Source organism: Apostichopus japonicus, chromosome 9 (assembly GCF_037975245.1).
Source record: "Apostichopus japonicus isolate 1M-3 chromosome 9, ASM3797524v1, whole genome shotgun sequence".
Classification (NCBI taxonomy): domain Eukaryota; kingdom Metazoa; phylum Echinodermata; class Holothuroidea; order Aspidochirotida; family Stichopodidae; genus Apostichopus; species Apostichopus japonicus.
This window is the reverse complement of record NC_092569.1, coordinates 36,602,788-36,627,215: the sequence shown is the minus strand read 5'-3', so window position 1 is coordinate 36,627,215 and position 24,428 is coordinate 36,602,788. Positions and strand designations below refer to the sequence as shown.

Sequence of the window (24,428 nt, the reverse complement as noted above, 5' to 3'; positions counted from 1 at the left end):
AGCAATTACTTAAATTATTACACCTATATAGTATACGTGTGCATCGGACAGATCGACAAGTATGCATTGAAAAATGGGCAGATGCACGTTTCGGAGCCTTGGTAAATATTGGGGGGCTTATCATGCATTTGCCCCCTCAACTTTTTCATTGGGGGGGCTGAGCCCCCCAAGCCCCCCGGTTCCGCCGCCACTGCTTTGTTATCTTTCATCTAGACATGAGATGTCCATCGCTGCTATATAGTACACTATGTTTTTGGGTATTGACCGTAACGACGTAACGAACCGCACACAGCTAAAATAATGTACTACTAAAGAAAGGAATGTATGGACGGAGTGCACGGAAACAACACAAAGAAAACAGTTAAACAATGAAATATTACTCTTATATTAGGCTTATCCAGGTTGTATAAAATGATTTTTATTTTTAGAAATGACCATCTAAGCATCAGAGGGTCGTAACATATCAAGGTCGATTGATCACTTAGAACATATTGCTCATTAGATATGTTTCTCCGATGCAACACAACTTAAACTTAATGGGTAATTACACGACATATCCGCAGTGTTGTCAGCTTGACACCTTTCAAAGGCTGCTGGGGGGGGGGGGGGGTCGGCGGCACCGATACATTTCCTACGATTCCTAAACACTCTTCAACGTGCAGCACGCCCGCAGATACACACACCACCATTCAACACATGTCCAATAAGCGGTAACAACTGTGGATTCTACTTATTGTAGTGCGCGTGCGCGCTACAACATTGGCATTACTGGCAAGTGAACGATACCTACATGACTGGACGTTGAAACTTAAAGTTTCATACAGTCTCTGTACATTGGCAGTTTCAGAAACTAGCTGCGTAGCCAACCTATTCTGAGCCAGAGCCGTATACGGCTCTGTTCTGAGCCTCTAACAAGCGCCCTCACTTTGTAGGTACCTACATGACTGTACTCCCTGGTGTGTCGTCCGCCCAAAAAATAACACCATGATCGACCAAAAAGAACTTCCTATACTGCAAGCTCTTCACGCCCACTATCATACTGCGTATTTGCCGTCAAATGCAGTTCTATTCTTTCTTTTGTCATGTTTCAGCCGTCATCCGCCCGATTAACTCCCTCTTTTATTTGATCGATAGATAAATCAATATCCTCCAACGATATGGACTAAATATTTTGTTTTCGGAGTAAAATATAGCAGTGCTTAGCGTTTTTGTAGGGGGTTATAAAGTCTATATTTGATACAAATAATTTAAGTTTTCTTTGTAGCTGGAGTTTTACATGGAATTATATATTACCAATCATTTAACATGCATCAGTCTATCAGTGGAATAAGCCACGAACGTGTTTGGTTACCGGCAAGATACTGAATGTCTTATCGGAGCTTTAATTACCCTTGCATATACATGTGCGTAAATTTCTCCGTTGAAACAGGATTGTTTTGAGGGTGAAGGATATTGCTTAAGCCTCCCCGACTGATTAAAGACCTTTATGGAAGGATAAAAGGCGAATGAATGGTTCAGGGTATAGTCTTGGGTCTTGTACAGGGCTTTGCCGGTGTTCTCCCGCGAAAAAAATATATTAGACGTCAAATAGTGCATTTTGATGCATATCTAGACTATTAATTACGGCTACGTATAAGTATAGCTCTAAACGCAAGGTTAACTTTTGTGCCGAATAAATACTTTGTGTGAGTTTGACCCCAAAAAATGGGGGGGGGGGGGTGGTACACCAGTAGTAGCGGTCTAATTCTTCATAACTGAATGTAAAATGCCCCGACTGAAGCTTTTCGCGACTGTAACGTTGGAAGTGGAAGTCTCCCTGTCCCCGGCTCTTTGTGACGTCACTGTAGTACATTCCTTCTACGTAGTAGCCTCAATCATGCAGGGGCGTAGCGAGCGGGGGTGGGGGGGGGGGGTGTCATACCCCCAATAATTTGGTCGCTGTGGGCAAATTTTGGGTCTGTCGGCAAAAGGAGAAAAGGTGAAGAGAGCGGAAGGGGAAGAAAGAAGGAAAGCTGAATAGAGAAAAGGAGAACGGGAGCTTCTTCCGTGCCAAATTTGACTTAAAATATGCACCAGATTGCATCTAAGGACGTTTCAAAACTAAAAATTTTCCAAAGGGGAGGGGGACACCCCCTCCCCTTAGACCCCTCCCCAATTTCAGTCACCACTTCCAGATCCGTCGGCAAATCAAATTTGACTTAAAATATGCGCCAGATTGCATCTAAGGACGTTTCAAACTAAAAAATTTCCAAAGGGGAGGGGGACACCCCCTACCCTTAGACCCCTCCCCCATTTCAGTCACCACTTCCAGATCCGTCGGCAAGTCAAATTCTCCACCCCCCCCTCCCCCAACAAAATCCCTTTCTCTACGCCCCTGCAATCATGTATAGGCATAGTGATGTTTTGATTTTGTTACCAGAATTGTTCTAACATATATGTTTCTTTAGCCCTATCCTACTTGAGAATCAATGGCTTCTTTATAAGAAACTACACAATGACCGCACACCTCTACCCAACAAATTCATGTAACATGAACTGCCAGAACATCACGATGGTAACATTAAATGTATTTTATTCAATGTGCCTCTTCTAATTGTAGGTTATGCCCGTATCACCGATAAGTGGCAAGGCCTCCGACTTTGGCCCACGTACATTGTAGCAATATTGTAGTATATTGGGGCATAAAGGTATATAAAGTTCACCACACAGTATTGTACTGCATATAATCTGAAGTTTCAGATTGGGGAAGGGAGGGGGTGACGGGAGGTGGTGACGGATGTGAAGTGGTGTTGAAATTTCACTGTGGCAGCAACACGTACGCCTCGTGAAAATCATTGCAATGAGGGGTAAGTGTGGTAACACTTAGCTCTACTGAAATGAGGTGTTCTACTTGGCAGGCGCGGCGGAACGGAAAAATTATTGGGGGGGCTAATGTGTGGAGACTATCTAAGCGGAGCGCCACCATCGGTTGGAGCGGAGCGTACAAGAAAATTTTGGGTTTTTTTTCAAACCACCAGATGGCCGGAAACGGCACTTCCCGAGTGTTTTATGCTGTGAATACCTGGCCCTAAAATATGGGTCTCAAGCCTGCAATTTCTCAGATTGCACGTAAAGTCTGTAAAAACATTGTAATATGTATATTCGATGGTGTTATAAGAGAGTAGCTATTACTCATAGTGTACTCGCAAAGACGTTTTTGAGTGTAGTAAGGGCAGTGGCGGAGCTAGGGGTATTGGTCGGGGGGGGGGGGCAAGAATGGTCTGTAGGGGCACTTTCGACACTATCTAAGCGGAGCGCCACCACAGGTTGGCGCGGAGCGTACAGAAAATTTTTGAGTAAAGATACTCCCGAGATTGCAGGAAATGACCCTTTCCAGGGCCTTGCTAATTTGCAGATAAACGGAAAATAAATAGGTGTCGTCGCCATTTTGTCGGAAAATTACACCGACAGAATATGACAAATGTCAATAGGTATATGAGAGCGCAATAAAATAGTCAAAAATCGCGAATAAGTAAAAAGTAGTGAAAAGCTGAAAAGGGCGCCAGCAGTCCATTTGAGTCCGTCAGGGGGGGGGGGGGGCATCCGCCCCTGACTGTATATATGGACGCTCGATCAACCACTAAGTAAGGGGATGTTGGAGAACTGGCTGGAATGAGGCAAGTCATTGGCCTAAGACGAAGTTGTGTTACGCTTACCGATACTCACACTCACTGCTTCCACTTTTCACTGGGCGTGAAGACGCGGTTGGGGTGACAATGTGGTCTATAGCCAAGGGACGGGCCGAGGGACCAGGGTCCCCCAGCAATTACTAAAATTATTACACCTATAGAGTATACGTGTGCATCGGACAGATCGACAAGTATGCATTGAAAAATGGGCAGATATACGTTTCGGAACCTTGGTAAATATTGGGGGGGCTTATCATGCATTTGCCCCCTCAACTTTTTTATTGGGGGGCTGAGCCCCCCCAAGCCCCCCCCCCCCGGTTCCGCCGCCACTGCTACTTGGAAAGTACTTTTAATTCGTTCTGATTTTTATATTGTTACATTTTTGACGTGGAAAAGGCCAATGCTGACAATTATTGGTGCGTAGCGAAGTGTATTGATTACAATGCATACAGAATCGCCACACTAGTACAAGCTATTACCGAAGTCGGTAAATGTTCGTAAACCAAAGAATGCGTTTTGAGCTGATCACGGCTAAGCATGCATGAATCATTGTACAATAACACTAGCATAAACTAAGCGGACAATACCGTAATAATACTCAATAGGTTCACTAACATGCAGTTACAACAGCCTAGCAGTACAGATGCTATGCTTAGGCTGTCTTTTCTATCAAGAATTAGAACAAACCAAACCAACAGTGGCCTTTGTACTCTTTTTACGTGGATAAAAGCGTTAATATCATTCCTGAGCATGTTTGCTACCATACCAGTTAATTGACGAAGTCATATACACGACGGTTGCGATTATTCCAAGGAAATGGATTCTATGTGATACAGCGTTTGGTATATGGTAATCTCAGTCTCATAGGCCTAGTCATAATGGGAAACTGTTTTAGTGGAGACAGCGGTACTCGGGGATCAGCGGGTGGTAGTAGTGACTCCACGGGGAATAATGGGGGTAGACGTGGAGAACCCAACGTTTCCGTTAATCCAGGGGGAGTAGTGGCGAGTTACACAGATGGTGGGCAGCAAAGACATGGTGGGATTATAGCTACTACAGGGGCAACAGGACCTTCCCCTTCATCAATGCCTCACGGGAATGTAAAAGTATATGTTGCATTATTCGATTATGATGCTAGGACTAACGAAGATTTGAGTTTTAAGAAAGGAGATGAGCTGGAGGTTATAGAAGACAAAGGAGATTGGTGGCTAGCAAGATCAAGGGTCACAGGAGCGGAGGGCTATATTCCATGCAATTATGTGGCTAAGCAGCAGTCACTGGAATCAGAATCGTAAGTTTCAGAAGCATCTTGTTGATAGAATATTAAGGGGTTATTGCACACTCTTAGTTGTTTTAGTACTACTGTTACCATTTAATGAAGATTAATGCTTTTTCTTTTTCCTCCACCATCCTAGGCTAGAGTCATCATAATTTGTGTTTTCTCATTGTACTTGTACAGTAGGCATACCATACAGTACTTTTCATTTGATGAAAGCTTTTACAAATGTGATCTTATCTAGTGTGTCATCCTGAAGGACCTGCTAAGTCACCTTGGGTTTTCAAATGTTATGGTACTGAGCCTTATACTCTATTGAATCATTTTAAAGGTATGCTATCAAATTTCTACTTCGTCATTTTTTCAACGTATGATGGGGTTGCTAAATATGCTACGCTAGCGAGGCCGTTACTCATTATGGCTTAGGCCTACTACTAGGTTTCAGTAATTTTAAAGATTACTGTTAATTGATACTGTAATATAAAGTGTTTTCTCCTTGGCATTAACTGTGTGTTTCAGAAGTAACAGACATGCACAGGTGCAGCCTAGGCTAATACCCTATGAAAATTTAACTGAGTGTTCAATGTTGTTACTGATTCAGTGTACATGTGAATGCAGTCTTGGCCAAGTCCTTTGTAATACTCTTTTCTCGCGTGCAACTGTACATGCCTCAGAGTCCATGCGTGAACTTACAGTATGCAAACCACAAAATCTTTTCCATATTATTATTATTACAAAATTGCGTGTCATGTGAGATCATGTTTCTTCCACTGCAATTAGCGACCGTCTCGCAGTGTACAAACCAATCTAAGGCCAAGTGATTGTTCATTGTGGCAGGCAGGGCTTGAATTTGGGGGAAGTTCCTGCCCAATGGTAAACCTCTGATTGGCTTCGCTTTTCCCAAGCAAATCTTCCAAAATCAAAGGTAAACATAAGATTGCTTGGGAGAAATGTGCAAGATCTTCCATTGACACCGTTGCCGCGGGCATTCCCCGGGCAGTACAGCAAATAAGTACAGGAAAATAGCTTTGTGAAAGAGAAAGGTACACTAGGCCGTTCACATTAGGGTCTTAACAAGACTAGGTACAGAACAGTAAGTGCACAGTCATTTTAAAGGATGATTTGGGGCAGAGTTTTTGTCTTATTATGTCAGAGCCCAAGAAAAAAGAAACAATTTGAGTGTTAGTAAATTAGTAATGTTTTGGAACTATTCTAGTTCTCTAGACATTCACCTTTAAAAGATTATAGCTTAATCTCTGGAATGTTCCTTTAATGCTTTACTGATGAGGATTCAAAAACATTAATGTTAATCCATTGTTTTACAGTCTAATTGCTCATCCAAAACATGAACTATAAACTTCACAAGCAACTGAGCACCCATAGATGACATCCAAAACCTTTTTTCCATGACAAATTTGTTATGCTTTGCAAACATGAGCTATTTCTGAGCATGTTGTGTCTGAGTTTGATAGTACTGTTAATGTTAGACTACTGTTCAGCCACTTCAATTGATTACAGTAGCTTCAGATGTTTAAAGGTCATTTCTCAAAAGTTAAAAGTGGTATAGCAAGACAAGCAAGAGTAACAGCTGTGCACTGTATTTTGACAGTCAACATACAACAGTTGTACAGTATGCATGTATATGGTATTGATACAGTATCAATAATAAAAATATTGCCTTAAGTTATCCAATCTACATTAGTCCTAGGCCCAGAGACCTTTGATAATTTATAACATTGGTCTTGTATACTAATGTAGTCTACCGCTGACATGTCATGACTGTACCATAGATCTGTGGATTATTTTCAGCAGAAAGCGGCCACTGCATACAGTGTTAGAATCTGAATGGCTTGTAACTTACACATCGCTATCCAGTTTACAGTGCTAGCTACAGTAAACTCTTTTTTGCTTTACAAAGTTTTAAAATGTAGCATATTGACTTGAAATGACCATCCAGAAACCAAGTCCACGGATCATCATAGTTTAGTTTAGTTTAGTAGAAAAAAAGGATAAGGAGGGACACTTAAGTCCCCATCAAGGACCCTATAGAGAGAGAAAAAAAACTGAAGACACAGACACTCAGACCCGATTACAATGCTTAAAGTGCTTGTCCAAAGCATTCTTAAACCCATTCACACTACTTGCAACGAGTACAACTTTCTCAGGCAAACCACTCCACTCATTCACAACCCTATTAGAAAAAAGTTATGCCGAATATTAATCCTACTATGCGACTTTTGGAGTTTAAGACAATGACCTCTAGTACAACTACTGTTAGCAAAACAAGAAAAAGACGGTAAAGGATAAATTGTCGAAACCACACACAATCTTGAAAACCTGGATCAAGTCCCCACGTAACCTTCTAAGCTCCAGTGTGGTGAGATTCAACATGATGTGCATCATGTTGAATCATCATGATGTGCAGTACAGTATTAAAATTACTACTCAGGTACTTAATCTGTTGCTGACTGGCGTTCTTCAGATTTTATTTGCGATTGTTAATGCCGAGAGGTCAACCTTGTTGTACTCTGACAATTGTTTGTGCTTATTCTTATTCATCATTGTACATATACAGTAGAACCTATTGATTAAATTGACAACACTACTTATAGATTAGGATTGAGTTAAATCAGGTTTAAGGTGTTATGATGTACTATTTGCTTTAATACACAATTTCACTACATTAAGTACTGTTGTTTAGTTGTAGGATGTACAGACACTCTTGTACTATTGCATCATCATGCCTATACTAAATGCTATAGATACTATTGCATGCCTGATAAATCTGTGTATACAAGGACAGTTCACTGACAGCAAGAAACATTTCCCTGTGCAACATTCATGATTTGAGAATGATTAATGTGGATTCCACACCGTCCCAAACAATGGCCAGTCCAGGGCAAGGATGACTACTCTCCCCTTATCCCTCCCTCCCCTCCACCCCTCCAATTTTAAAGATTTGGAACTGTCTGTTCTGGGGGTTCTTCTTTATGAAGCCTACTTCTTGCTGGCTGTACACGTTCTTTCAATTAAGGTTGAATCAACACTGCTTCCTTTCTGGTAATACAGCATTACTCGTTGGTGCCAAGATGTTAATTGTGGGTCCATGTGCAATACATGTATATCATTCGTTATATACTGTGTTTAATAGCAAGTACAGGCAAAGTACAGCCATCTTTGTTGTACATTTGTACATACATACAGGTACAGTTCTGAATGTAGGCCTACAGTATGTTTTAATATGATCAGACTTAAAGATACATACAGTAGTTTGACTCAGCCATTCTCTCATTCATTGTAGAGTTTTCATGTATGTAAAATATGAACAGTTTGAAATATAACACTACTTACTAAGTTACAGTACAAGTGAAGGATTTCACACATAACATTTGCAGCAGTATTTTAATCCATATATTTAGCTCATAATGTTTGCCGCATTTTAATTCATTGGTTAAGTGTGCCATGGACCAGATTCAGAGTTTCAGACAGTATTTTTCAATTTGTGTTTCTCAGTATCATATTTAAGGTCCATTGTTTTGAGTGCAGACGTTCAGTATTTTATGAATGAGATATTGTTTTTTCGTTAACTCTCTCATATGTACAGTCCTAGCTTACCAGGTGTGACCATGTTACTATTGTATTATAGATTTTAGCAGTATAAATATGCTCAGTTTAAAAACAGACATTGAAACTTGTCTGTTACAACAAGTTTGTGTGGTCTTTGCAATACACATCAGTTACTTTCTTGCTATGTACAATTTGTACCTTATAGATTAATACTGTAGAATAAGCTCTTTACAAGGAACATAATTATTGAGAGAGTGTAGGCTGTAGGGGAAAATGATTTATTAAGTATTACACGTATCTGTTAGCTCCTTTTCCAGGTAATATAGGAACAATAAGATAACAATATGAGCTTGTAAACGTAACTTGTGAACGTAAACACTTCAGAAATCTCTGTTCTATTATGGTTCTGTTTGTAATTGTGGGTAATAAATTAAGTGAATGAAAATGAATGAAAGAATTCACCCAGTTGTGATGGATCACTGCTCAAACCTGAGCAATTTCTACTGTATATATGTAAAGTAGTTAATTAACTAGATACAGACTGTAGTTACAATATTCTATACAGTGTATTTAGCAGATTGCAAATACAATTCCATCAGGCTGTATTTAAGTATTTATCATTCCGAAGATTAATGTAGGATCAAAGAGCAGCCAGTTATCATTATGTTGTCCATGGTTAACATGTACTGTACCATGTCACACAAAACATACAGTATACCCTGTACTGTACATACACTGTACATACACTGTACATACACTGTACATACTGTACACTGTATGTTTTGTTACAGTAGGCACTAGGCAGCCAGCCCCCTTGTACTATTGAACAAACCTCTGTTAAGTACTGTACAATAGGTGTACAGTACAGGTAACCTTCTATAGTGGTTTATGCTGTATCTCCTCAAAACAATGGTAGCCATTGTCAAGTTATTCTGAGTCTTTTGATTAGTTTGAGAAGATCTTCAAAACATCTGTTTCTTTTGTAATAAAACTGATGAATCGAACAGCAGCAAGAACAGGCAGTGAAATACCCTGAACCCTTTATTGTTAATCACAATAAATAGAAACTCAACAGTATCAGGGATACAGGAATGTCTTAGTTTGAATTTCTCATTTCTTTGATATCTGTGGATTGGGCCAAACATTTGTTAAATTTAATCATCATGATTGTGTGATTTACTTTCTATATCATTTTTTTTCTCCATAAGTTGCTACTCCCCCATTGTCCACTAGTGACCAGGCCTGATTTTGGTAATTAATTAATTAATTATATCCTGTCCATCAATATGAATTAAGTTTAATCCTCCCAGAGATCAGCCTGGCTCAAGCCTCTGCTACCGTTTGCTGATCATAGAGGTACCGTGCCACCCTGATTATGCTTGATCTTTACAGCCTGATCATGTTAGCTTGCTTTAAATTTATCAGACTACGTACTGTAGTGCCAGCAAAATACTATACTCCAGACTATGGGATTGTTATACTGTTTATAAATTTGGAGCTTAATAAACCATAGTACAGCTGTTTCAACAGCACTGCAGAGATTGAGCCATATCATGATGTTATTGATGTACTGTATGATGTACAGTATGTGTGGTCCCTCTGCTAATTATTATCTGGGCATCCTATGGAAAAAGCACACTCCTACTGTAACAAAATACTACTCTATACTCCAGACTATGGGATTTTTATACTGTTTAAACATTTAGAGCTTAATAAACCATACAGCTGTTCCAACAGTACAGAGATTGAGCCATATCATGATGTATGATGTATATACAGTATGTATGGTCCCTCGGCTAATTATTATCTGGGCATCCTATGGAAAGAGCAGTCACTCCTAACAAAATACTATACTCCAGACTATGGGATGGTTATACTGTTAAGTGTTTGTGTGTGGATGCAGTCACACACATTTGGAGCTTAATAAGCCATAGTACAGCTGTTTTAACAGCACTGCAGAGTGTGAACCATATCATGATGTATGATCATGATGTATGTATGGTCCCTCGGCTCATTATTATCTGGGCATCCAATAGAAAGACCATCACTCCTACCATCTCCAGTAATAATTATATACACAGCAAAAATGAAAGAAAGAGCTGTAAAACCCATAACTTTCATGGTATTATGGTAGTGTGAGCTGAATTTTTTATACAGTAGGTGTATGCATTGCATGCTATAGCGCTGTGGTGTAGTAAAGATAGCAATGCATTTTAATTAAGCTTTGTCTGAAAATGTCTTGATGGATGGAAGGCAGTGAATTTATGCATAATTTGTAAATCTCAACCATCTGTGATCTGTTGGTCTTTAATTTAATGTCATAAATTATTGAAAGCTTTATAATTGAGTACAGTATATTTAATTGAGTACAGTAATTTATAATTGAGTACAGTATATATGCATCATGCAAGCATACAGTAGCAAGCTATTCTAATCTAGATCATTCAGCAATGAACCCCATAGAACAAGAAGAAAATAAACAGAACAAAATGGGAAAATAAAAGAAAAAGAAAAAGAAATGAATTTTGACATTGAAGATTAACTATGTTGCTCTATTTACCCAACTTATACATCTCTCCTACGAGTTCTACTAGTTAGTCATTTTTTGTTACTTCGCTACTTTTTTCGGACACTACATTTGCTCTTTGGATATATGCTAGTGGCCAGCCTGCTAGCATCCAAAGGTGCATGGTCAACTCTCTGACGTGAAGAGACAATGAACTCATAAATTCTGATGAGAAATCATATAAATATTATTTTTTTGAATAATTTGAATCTTTTCAGATGGTTTTTTGGGAGCATCAAGAGGATAGATGCGGAGAAGAAGCTTCACATGCCACAGAATGAGCACGGATCATATCTTATCAGAGAAAGTGAAAGTAGACATGGAGACTTCTCCTTATCAGGTACAGTAGGTCGATGCAGCAGCGGCGGCCATCTTGGATTATACTCATGTAGACTTCTTCTTATCAAGTACAGTACTGTAGGTCGATGCAGCAGCGGCCATCTTTGATTATCTCCTGTGTACACATTAATGGCAGCAATGAGTCCAGTAGGTCGATGCAGCAGTGGCGGCCATCTTTGATTATGTCATGTAGATTTCTCCTTATCAAGTACAGTACTGTAGGTCGAAGCAGCAGTGGCGGCCATCTTTGATTATCTCATGTGTACACATTAATGGCAGCAATGAGTCCAGTAGGTCGATGCAGCAGTGGCGGCCATTTTTTATTATCTCATGTGTACACATTAATGGCAGCAATGAGTCCTCCTCTTACCTGTCTCCTCACAACATACCAACAACTCTGATGATCTAACCAGGCTACATTTTAGATTTAGATTCTTACATGTGGCAAGAATGGGAATAAGCCCAGTTGGTGTCCTGGTTCCCTTAGTTGCTGCTTAGGCAACAGCTTGTGTTGGCTTCTTTCCCATGCAGTCCTGTTCAGATCATAAAACAAAGAAATGTGAACAAAAGTGAGACAGTAGCAGGCTATAAATAGGGGTGCTTTGAGGGCTAGACTATTTACAGTTAAATATAACCTGTATTGAATAACTCAAGAAAAAGTAAAGAGGGGTATGTCAAGGAAGTCATATGACTAAGATAACTACTGAACTGTACATACATATTTTTAAAATATCTGGAGCCAGTCCAAACCTTAGGTTATTTGAAATTCAGTTTACTTAAAGAGTCATTTGTTTATCGCTCCCTGACTGAACCTTATATCCTATCACTTAAAGCAGTACAATGAATTTGGTCAGTGTACACAAAACGAAGTGTTGGATGTCTTCATTATACATACTGTACAATTTTTTATAAGAACTGTCAAAAGTTGAAGGCTTTTGTAGAAGAGTATAAGTTTGTTTCAGGATGTTTACAGTAAAAACAAGTTCAGCATTAAGCTCCTTCGTCTTTTTGATTGTCACGATCACAGACCACCAGGAAACCCCTCTCCTCCCAACCCTTCCTACCCCTTCTCTCCCCAACCCTTTCCACCCCATCCCTTCCCACCCCTTTCCTATCCACCCCATCCCTTTCACCCCTCCACCCCTTCCCACCCCCTCCACATCCCTTTCCATCCCCTCTACCACACCATGATAATACTTTACACTATTACTACTCCTACTGTTTTGGATTGCTAGATTAATGACGAAAAGTGTTGATTCATTTTCACTTAAAGTGGACAACATCCTGATTATGATTTGCACTGCAAACATTAACTAACAAATATTGATGAAATCATCATTAATTATATTCAACAAGAAAGCCCATTATTTTCCAATAATGTGTACAGTTATTAAAATGATACTTGAGATTTTCTCAAGATTGTCAGGAGATACGTTTGCATAGTTTGAACACCAGCCACCCCTCTCCTCCACCCCACACACCCCCCACACACCCCCCACACACCCCCCACACACCCCACCTACTGTAACGTCAATCCTACTACTACTGTACACACTATTATAATGATTGCATCATGATTGAAAAGGACTGTTAATAATCCACATGATTCAGACAACATCCTTAATTCCTACTAAGGGTTTGACCAGCAGACATTGATCAGCAAATAACAAATAATGACATCAGCACAGTTCTTATCACCAAACTGCCAAAGAATACAAAGCAGCTGAAGTCAATATCTAGAATATTTATTGTTCTTAATTGATTGAGATTTCTTCAAAGATTTGTGTACAATTAGTGTTGTTTTAGTGTTGGTGACATATATACTTTATGTACGTAGCAATTGACATAAGAATGGAACCATCGTAATACAACATTTCTACACGTTGTCCTGTACTTTATGATGGTACAGTGGTGTTCCGTCAGGGTTGACCTAGACAGTAGTCACCCGATTTTAAAATGTCCAAAAATGTCTGGTTCGGTCTGAGCGTCCTGTTAACAAAAACTACCTCAAACCCAGTATTCAAAGCCCAATGTGTCCGAAAGGTAATAGAAGACATACAAACACACTTTAATCAAATCATCCATTCACCTTTAATGGGGACCTTTTTTATGTTCTCTCTAGATTAATCATGTGTACAGTAGTGCCCAGCAAGAGTGTAAACCTAAATACATAAATCTATGATACTATACATATAAATGTAAGAATACAAAATAAACCAAACCTTGCCTTGAATCTGGGTTTTTTCCTGAAATAACAAACTCATCAAATTATTGATCAGTCCCGTCTGCTTTCGTTGTTCCTCTATATTTTACGACTCACCTTAACCTTTGTAAATGCTAAGTGTGTCATAAACAGAATTGTTGTATTGTACAATGTATGTCAGCAGTGATATCACCACAGTGTCTTGCTTGTGTTTTATATCAATTTCATAATTCTAGAGTTAGATGGTTTTCATTCCCTTAATGGACTACTAGCCATTAAAGTGATTGTGTTTTGATGATATTTGAAGGATTATTCCCATCCCCAGTGATTTGCTACTGGGTACTGTACCAATCAGCATAAATGCCAGCACCAAGTTTTATTTTCTGCAAAATTTCAGATTTTCAAACATTAGAGGAAAAAAAATGTTCTGTATCATAGCCAATTGTTAACTGTTGTTATACTGTGTTTTTATACTGTAGGTTAAATTTTTAAACACATGGTATTTTAGTTCAATATTTATGCAGTATGGTTTAGTGGCACTGAGATAACCTTGTAATTGTTTTGATAGAGTTCACCAGCTGTAGTGCAACATAAGTATCTTAGTACCAGGGAAACATTTGATTGATTTTATTGCCACTGAGTACTGTCTTGTCTGAAGTAGAAAGTTATGTTTCTTTCCCAATCATTCAAAGGTCATTGACAAAAACATGTCTAGAGCTGTGAAGGAAATCATGTTCTGGATAAATGCAAACTCCATCTCTTGAGCCTGACTGACCAGTAGCTGATTTTCTAGCCTATTTGAGTATTACATACCGGTCGAGGATCTCAAACAAGTAGTTTTGATTTATATTGGGTCAGGATAATATCTGGTTTGATTCTTTATTGGATTCATACCCATTGTTCTTTGAAATCAATTGTTCAAAGAAAAATAGACTGTTGAAAATACAGACCTAGTGGTTTTGCTGATGGGACTCAAAATGTATTAAAGCAGCATATACAACATAGATACTATTCTAGATTGCCATATCTGTAGCACTGTACATATACTGTAGGTCACATATACATACTAACATACATGTAAAATGTCACTGAATGCAATATAATACATGCACTGTACAGTATATTACTGTGAGTCTGTGAGACAGTACTGTACATACAGTAAACATATCACAGACATACTGTAGTGGTACATAAAGCTCTGTTTACACTTGAGAACAAGCAATGGTGTTATGCCCACCCCCCCCCCCCCTTTCTGGGTCTATTTTGGATGTACTGTACTGTGAATGTGGACCAGACCATGTGATGTGGGTTTAATTTGTAAGGTGACTGTTATTCAAGGTTGATCCTGGATAGCATTGACCTTTTGGTTTCATTGCTGTTTGTTGCATTGTGTAAATTGACACAATAGCAGTACTATGTTATTATGGTGCTGCATATTTCACAATAGCAGTGTAATTATACAGTGTAATGTTATTATTGTTCTTCTGATAAACAAAACTTCCTGTTCTGTGATCAAGAGGACTGGGTCTTATCAGAGCACGGTCTAATGAAAAACGTGTGGAAGTTCAAAATAAATTGACCAAGTTAATTGTTTTCATGATGCTAAACACAGGGCACAGGGTCTGATGTTAACGAAACCACAGTACATTTTGTCCATGTCACTGACACAGTGAGCACTCACTACTTGCTTATCATTGACATACTATCATTGACACAGTAGGCACTGCATTGCAAATGTCACTAACACAGTGGGCCGACTTTGCTGTATATGGGACCCTATACTGACACAGTGGGACCCACTGTACAAGGGTCCTACTGACACAGTGGGACCCACTGTACATGGTCCTAGCGACACAGTGGGACCCACTGTACATGCGTAGTACTGACACAGTGGTACCCACTGTACATGGGTATTAGTGACACAGTGGTACCCACTGTACATGGGTATTAGTGACACAGTGGGACCCACTGTACATGGGTAGTACTGACACAGTGGGACCCACTGTACATGGGTATTAGTGACACAGTGGGACCCACTGTACATGGGTTGTACTGACACAGTGGGACCCACTGTACATGGGTAGTACTGTCACAGTGGGACCCACTGTACATGGGTAGTACTGACACAGTAGTACCCACTGTACATGGGTATTAGTGACACAGTGGGACCCACTGTACATGGGTATTAGTGACACAGTGGGACCCACTGTACATGGGTAGTACTGACACAGTACGACTACATACTTTAGTACATGCATACTGTACATGTATGGCAATCATGACATAATATGTGTAACACTACATGCCTGTTGATGCAGTCCACATGTTTTTACAGTATAGATCTGTCAATCAAATGTTTGTAAATGCTGTCTCTACAAACTAACTGCTTCATGGTTTCATAGCTAGTACTGCATGATGGTTGGCAGGACATACCAATTTGATGCACCCACTCTTTGAGGCAATAGTTTCCCTGTGAGGGGTCACTAACTTCATTTTGTATCTTTGTATTACAATCAAATGTGGCTGGTTTAGTAATACATCCATTTCACACCCAAGATAACAGGAAGTTAATATTGACAGCATTGAAGTATATTCTGGATTATGTCCAGCTTGATTTACCATGTAGTATCAGCCCAATTACAATATTGTTGCATTGAAGTGTTTCAGTACCTTGACAGAGGTGATTACTGTATTGTATGTATGGTGTTGCTAGTGTGTATTACATTCTAAACATCTGAATAAGACGATAATTCAACTCTATAACCTTGCCTCAGGCTACAATATTATCGTACATTGTAGAATACCCCAGATCCAAGGAATTCTTAAAATGTTCAAACCATATTTGGTGTCCCTTGAAAGCAATCAAACAAAACTTTTAATTTGAGGCATGTGCAAGCAAATGCCTTGACCTCATTTCTTACTATAATAGGCCCAGGCTATTGAAAGACAATGTAGCCTAGTGTACACAGTGAACAATTATATCGGTTTGTCCAGTCATGGATTCAACTGCCATTGAAGCTAAGTGACTGATACTGATCCTGTCTGCCTACATCATCACTGTTTGAAGACATACTGTTGTATGGGTACTGTTGAGTACTCGTACAGTACAGAACTACAAGTTGTTATGTTCCATAACAACTCCCTGGTACAACGTGGTATACATACTCTGAGTATAAACTAGGATGAAAACCTAGGTGTTCCTTATATAGTGTAACAAAATATTTGAATTATGTTCTGTAGGTTTGGAAATCTTGCCAACCAAGTTTAAACAGCTTTGTTTTAAGTTAATTTTTTCCAGGCAGAAAGTAAAGACATTTATTGTTGCAATACAGACCAAACACCCAGAGTGAGAAAGTATATCCTACAAAACCTACAACGGATTAAACTATTGATTGATTGATAGATATTGAATTACATACATGTCAAACCCAATAATCATTTTTGAAAGTACCAAAATAAAGTACTCATATGTCAAATGAAAGGAAACAAAATTTAAAGAAAATATGTCAATCTTTAAAGGTTCAATATGCTTATGAAATTTGGTGTATGAATTCTATGGTAATAGTTACTGTAAGAAGTTAGAATGCAAAGTTTCCTTAACTCTTGAAAACCAGCTGTTGGCTTTAGTATTGCCCAATGTCAGGGGAGTTGCCTTTCTGATGTTAAACACACTGCATGCTGAAGATAACAATACCATGATGCCTGCAAATCTGCCATTCCATATAAACTATGTTACCATGACTACAGTAAGTTTTGTGTAGATATAGAGCAGAAGGCATGCACTATTATGGAGCTATAAACTGTTTAGAGCTCCATGCAGTACTGTAAGGAATAAGTGTAACCTGATGCTCACACTGATCAATTGATACTCTTGAGAGCAGTGCTTACACAGTAGATATCCAATTTAACTGTATCAGTTTACATCAAAAGAAGGACAAGTTGAAGAAGATACTGGTCTGGATTTAATACATGCTTGTTCAATAGAAACTATGTATGATCAGAGGTCTCTTGGTGTACATGCTTTTTTATTAGTACTCAACCATGTAGATAAATGCACAAGTGAGTGTGATATCTTTGCAGTGTCATGTGACTTGAAATGGCTTAAAATTACTATTAAAATACTGCTGAACTTCCATGTTGACAGAACTACATGAGAGTTACTAACTTACTGTACTATCAACTTTAATATAAACTGTATGGTTAGACTCAATACTATACTGTTGGAATGTACATGCTACATGACTGGCTACAGTCTTATACCAGGAAGAGCGATAGCTCTAGACAATATAAATTAGGTCTATAACTAGCTCTAGACAGACTATAAATTAGATCTATAACTAGCTCTAGATCATAAATTATCGCTCCCTGGCTCTCGCACCTCTTGATATTGAACATAGAGCCATTATTTTGTAATTCTGATCATGATAGTTTTATATTAGTTATTATTTTGGTATATTACAGTTCCATAACTAATGGTTGGGCCTTTATTGTCTGCTAAGTACTAGTCATGTTGGTATGATGTAGTATTGTTCCTCTATGTCATACTTAATAATATTCACAGATCCATTGTCCATCCAAGTTACAGATTCACATTCCTGCAGAAAGCCTATAGCACAGGTCTACCAATTTAGGTTTGTCTATAAATAGCCTAATAATTTACATAACTATGTTGTATGTGTGATATAGTTTATACATAGATACTGGTCTCTGTATTATTTATCAAGGAAAGTAAGTGGTTAACTGCAGCCACAAACAACAAGTTGATACTTGTCCAAGACTACCCAAGGTACCCACCAGCATATACCACTCTTCATCTTTAAAGGGAATGTCACATTAAGCTGTGCGGGCGATTTCTGAGAGCGCTGTACGGTAGCTACAGTACTTAGCAGAGGTGGCTGTTACAGTTGATTTGAGTCCCCTGGCTGGTGTCATGTGGAAGGAAAGGCAAGGAATGGCCTGGTGCCTGATTTATCTAGCCAAGTGCAACAAATTGACCATAATGTACAACAGAATCTGAAACACCTTTCAACATTGTTTTACAGTATAGGATAAGGGTCTCAAATTTCCTAAATTCCAATGAGATATATACATCTTGATTGAAATACATTGTTCATTTACAGTTTCTATACAGTACATGAAGTGAAGTGATACGCCATTCATGTTGACTTACAGCAGGAGTATCTCACGCATTCTATTTGCATTTTTAGTTTGTATTATTGGCAATAGCTATTTATGTACTCCATGGTACAGTGCGTGCAAATTTATCAGCAATAGTAACATTATATATGTTCCTGCATTTGCAGTGGACTTTCCCGGTAATTTCCTCATACTTACAGTATCTTAAAGTAAACTGGTGTAATTTTATGCTGCTTCAACAATTCCTTTTTGTGTTATTAAGATTCCTTGAATTGACAGTAACATTATAGCGTGTATGCTAGTTCTTTAGTGCAAATATTTATAGTTTAGAAGGGAAGTCCTTCTTGCTGCAACTTTGTATGTAAATAGGTTTTTCTTAGTAAATCTTAGTAAAGGGTTATGCATGTTCTCATGTTGTTGAGAATGACCTTGTTTTTAGCAATCAAGGACAGTAACACAGTAACATTGTGATTTGTCATTGTTACATATACAGTAGTTAACAATAGGGTTACAGTACCATCCATCCTGATCAATAGGGATTGTCCAGTATTTAGAAGGGAAAAAAAAGAGGTGTACCGGCCGGTGAGACACTTTGTCCCGAATGTAGAAAAATGAAGACAACTTCATGATAACGGTTTTAGCTGATTTACATGTATTGAACTGGTCACCTCTGCCTTCATGTCGATACTTTAATTGCATCTACGCTATACTGTAGGCTTATGCTACAAATACAATCATACAAAATGCTGCTGGACCTGCCTTCCCCTAGCTTGTTTAAAATGTCACACAATGTTGTCACTAATTCTCAACAACAAAAGTTATCAACAGTAAATTTTATGTCATTTTAAAATAAACTTGATATTAAAATTAAATCTTTAAGTTGATCACATACACAAAACCACACTGGTGAAATTAGTTACAAATATTGCACCATTTGGCATCCAGGCAGCTACTCAAAAACCAATGTACCTGTATGGAAAAAGGGGAGGATGACATTCCCTCCCCTTAGATGCCTCCCTCAGGCTATCATATAAAATGTCCCCCTTTGTCACTAATTTTCATCAACAAAAGTTATCAACAGTATATAAATGTTATGTCATTTTATAATAAACTTGAATATTAAAGTAAATCTGTAAGTTGATCACATTACAGAAAACCACACTGGTGAAATTAGTTACAAATATTGCACCATTTGGCATCTAGGCACATACTCAAAATCCAATGTATCGACAAAAGGGGAGGATGACATTTCCTCCAGTTAGATGCCTCCCTCAGGCTATCATATAAAATGTCCCGCTTTTACCTGGGACAAAAACGGTAACCCTAGTTACGTACTTTGGTATACATTGATCTTGCAGTTACACGAGTTGTCAGGGGCATATATCTCGTGGAAACAACGTTAAATTAAATATTATTAAGAGACTGCAATATTTGACATCAATCTTTGTGACAGTAAATTAACTGCTCAGTCAAGTTGTATTGGTCGCTACAAAATGCAAGTTATATTAGTAGCAACAAAATGCTAGTTGTATTGGGAGCTACAAAATGCAAGTTGTATTGGTAGCAACACCATGTACAGTATAAACCTGCATGATCAACTTTCTTTGGTGAAAATGAAAAGACCGTCCATGGCTGACACCGTATCAAACTACATATTTATATCACATGATATACCAAGGCAGGTACAATAATACATATTTAATTCTTTCAATTCCCAAACAGTACGAGATGGAGATACGATAAAGCACTACCGCATCAGGCAGCTCGACGAGGGGGGTTTCTTCATCGCCAGGAGGTGTGCGTTCACTACTCTTCAGGAGCTGGTCAGACACTATGAAAGAGAAGCGGACGGCCTTTGTGTTAATTTGAGGCTTCCATGTGTTGTGGTCAGTAGTCAATCTTTGAAGCAGGTTATTATTGATGTACACAAAGGGATTGCCTTTAATTTATAAAATTTACAACTTTGATTCCACTTTTTGCACAGCTCCCTCTATAGGCGTTCGTCTGATCTCTCATTAAACACCTTGATAAAACTGTAAACTTAAATAGATGAGAATTATATTAACTTTGGTGTATTAACTTAGCTCCTTGCTTACCTCTCCCCACAACCTTAGCACCTCATTCAACTATGCCTACTGTAGAATGTTGTGGTAACCTTTTAACACTGCGCCCTCTATGACCGGCTCCCCCGGTCAATGCCCTTCCTTCTCATACTACCATCCAAAGTGCCCAGCATCGTGCATTTTTTTGTCTGGTTTTTCCCTGATTGTTATCATGATATTGACTTTTTCTAATGTTAATCACAGTTTGAAAAACCACAAACGAGAGGGCTGTCACATAATACTGCTGATCACTGGGAAATCCCTCGGACGTCGCTGAAAATGGTCAAGAAACTCGGTTCTGGTCAGTTTGGTGAGGTTTGGGAAGGACTTTGGAACAGCACTACACCTGTGGCCATCAAAACATTAAAACAAGGTAATGAATGTTGTATTAATTAATTAAATAAATACAAAATGCTGATTGCAGTCTTGTATGTAGAAGTGGAAAGACAATGACACTTGACAAGTGATGATTTGATTTAATGAAAGCAATCACTAATGAAGTTTCTATACCTGTATAACATATTCTAATAGTATAGGGTTTAATGTGCTATTGTTTTATGCTGGCCAATTTTCCTGATTGCAATCTTGTAAAACACATACTAGAAACAAGAAACTCTATACCAAAAGTTTCTGATGTCAGTATCTCCAATTTAAAGTCCAAGTGCAAAGTTTACACAGTTTCTCTATTTATGTGCATTCGATCTCAATATTCCTAAACATTTCATAAAAATACATTGTTCTTATGATTGCTCGGTGCCTGTGTGTGCTATCTTGACTTTTATTACGATCACACAGAAAGTACATATTTACTTCGCTCCCCGCTTACCTGTCTCCCCACAACCTTAGCACCGCATTCTACCGTGTCTAGTATGCCCTGGTAACCTTTTAACACTGTACACCCTCACTGACCCCAGTGACCTCCTTCATTTTCTACCACCCAAAGTGTCTCATAGTGTTTTTCGGATTGGGAAAAATTTCCGTCAAAATTCGCCCGGATACCTTGGATTATTACCCTAGAAGTTTCCTTACAGGAGTTCTAGACTTCCAACATCTTTTCCAGCCTGATAAGTATCCTTTTCTTGTAGGGAAGGGTGTTTTGGGAGCTGTTTTTAGTGTACACTCTCGCCCATGCGTTCTTTTTTTCCCTATCCGAAAAACACTATGAGACACTTTGGGTGGTAGAAAATGAAGGTCACTGGGGTCAGTGAGGGTGTACAGTGTTAAAAGATTACCAGGGCATACTAGACACGGTAGAATGCGGTGCTAAGGTTGTGGGGAGACAGGTAAGCGGGTCACTCGTAAATATATAAACCAGTAAGTTTTATAATGTTAGTGTCATTTCGTACTTGGTTTGTGGATCCTGTTGTTTTCTGTGTGAGTCAAAGGTCACTTGGGGTCAATAGAAATCAGAGCTCAAAAACAATAAAATAATGCCAAAAGTATAGTGTTCATAAATTGATGTGTACAGTCTATGTAACGTTCTTGCTGTTCACCTGAAGTCAGAGTGGTAATTACTTTATTGTCATGTTTGTAACATTCAATTCATTCCATAATTACAGTAAACATACTATACTGTAGGTAAGCCTGTTGCCATTCCGGTGTCTAATTGTACATAAAGTACTTGCAGGAGATATTGACCTGCTCTCTTATCGCTCAGCTGGGTGTTTTTTTATATTCTATATTTATTGTTTTGCAATGATGAGAGTTTCTATTCTTCAAACAGGAACAAATAAAGATGACTTTTTGAAAGAAGCCACAATCATGAAGAAACTAAGACATCCAAGGTTGATACAGCTGTATGCTGTGTGTACACTCCAAGAACCAATTTATATCGTTACAGAACTCATGGTGAACGGAGCTTTAATCGAATATCTACAGAAAGGTAATAACCATGGCAAATGTCTTTACCTCCCCGCCTACCTGTCCCCTCACCACATTAGCACTCTGGCTGTACCGTGTCTATAGTGAATTGGGTGACTGGGCCCAACTGGTTGGCGAAACTCCTTCTCATTCTACTATCTAAAGTGTCGGAGAGTCGGTTTTAGTTGACTTGATTATCTGTTCAGATCTCCTTCTCTACATCGAGACTTCTGTCAGTGTTCATTGTGTTACAAAAGTCTTTGTGTACTTTAATAATCTGATAAGTATTCTTTTCAATTTTGGAGTTGCTTCATAATCAGAATCCTTGATCAAGACAGTATATCGTGGCCGACAACAATCAGTTCGTCTGTTCGCAAGTTAATCCGATGCCTTCCAGCGTTTCCCAGTTTCATGCTATAAATGACATCTGAATGAAAGTTACATAATCCTCCATAGTTCCAGATGATACCGATCTTCATTCATGAAGAGATTAGGTTAATCTTAGTCATCCCCTCCCCCCCCCCCTCCGCCAAAAGCAGTGAAAGGCGTGGATAATCGCAACATTTTATCAACCAAAGGACTGTGGAAGACCAAGCAATATGACAAACAATCTTTGAGCATAATCTTTGAGGAATATGTTGTGAGCTTTGCTTTGAATGTACAGTATGCAGCAAGACGTTAAAGTTGAAAGACATGACCTGCTAATTGTTCCTGCAGGGAAGTAGAAATCAAAATAGGCTTACACATCTGCTGATCCTGTTATTCCCAGTGATAAACACATACCTTGCCAAGATCAGGACATTTATGTTTGTAATGATGAATACCATCGCTGAATGGCATGAAGGTGTTTACTGGAAAATGCCCCCCAGCAATAAACACTTTAATGAAAAGTAGAATTGGAAATTGGAAGTACTGAATTCCCTATTTGTAGTGTTGAGAGTATCACAATCTACTCACAGCTGTTTTTGAATTTTGAAAGAAATTTGTCATTTCTTTATTGTTATTTTTATGATTATTAATTTTTTTTGTACAGACAATGGTGTCAGGTTAGAACTGCGTGAGCTGATTGATATGGCTGCACAAGTTGCTACTGGGATGGCTTACTTGGAATCGCAAAATTACATCCACAGAGACTTAGCTGCCAGAAATGTTCTAGTCGGTGACAACAATGGCTGTAAAGTGGCTGACTTTGGCCTAGCTAGAGTCATGATCGTAAGTAAAACAGGTTGGAGTTTTTTGTTGGTAACAGCTTGATATGTAACCTGGAATCAATTTATCATAGATAACAGGGAGAAAGTAAACCTTGCAACGTTTTGTAGTTTGCATTATTAATATGATCAATAGCGTGAAAGAGTTTGTCTTGGGTTTTCTTTTTGTACAGGAAGGAGTTTATGATTCCAAAGTAGGAACCAAGTTCCCAATTAAGTGGACTGCTCCAGAGGCAGCTAATTATCATTCATTCTCCATCAAGTCGGACGTCTGGTCGTTTGGAGTTCTACTCACTGAGATCATCACGTATGGCAGGATACCCTACCCCGGTGAGTATCAATTATATCTGCAGCAATGGTCATACCCTGTTAGAAACAATATGAATTAAGAATCATTGTTACACCAGCCTCCTCCAACGGCAGGCATATATGAAGTGTTGAGGTGTGAGAAAAATGATAGAGGGTGGTATGTTGAGTATCAATTATATCTGCAGCAATGGTCT

General features: G+C 38.8%; 1 protein-coding gene across 1 annotated transcript in view; it reads left to right on the top strand.

Moving 5' to 3' along the window:
- Positions 1 to 4,206: 4,206 nt before the first annotated feature.
- Positions 4,207 to 24,428, top strand: part of LOC139972972 (uncharacterized) — a 37,575-nt gene continuing 17,353 nt past the window's right edge. Inside the window, exons 1-7 of the mRNA XM_071979289.1 lie at positions 4,207 to 4,959; positions 11,296 to 11,417; positions 20,478 to 20,641; positions 21,062 to 21,230; positions 22,581 to 22,739; positions 23,751 to 23,929; positions 24,099 to 24,255. Of these exons, the coding sequence (XP_071835390.1) occupies positions 4,547 to 4,959; positions 11,296 to 11,417; positions 20,478 to 20,641; positions 21,062 to 21,230; positions 22,581 to 22,739; positions 23,751 to 23,929; positions 24,099 to 24,255 (1,363 nt within the window). The 5' untranslated portion in view covers positions 4,207 to 4,546. The remainder of the gene's footprint in view (positions 4,960 to 11,295; positions 11,418 to 20,477; positions 20,642 to 21,061; positions 21,231 to 22,580; positions 22,740 to 23,750; positions 23,930 to 24,098; positions 24,256 to 24,428) is intronic.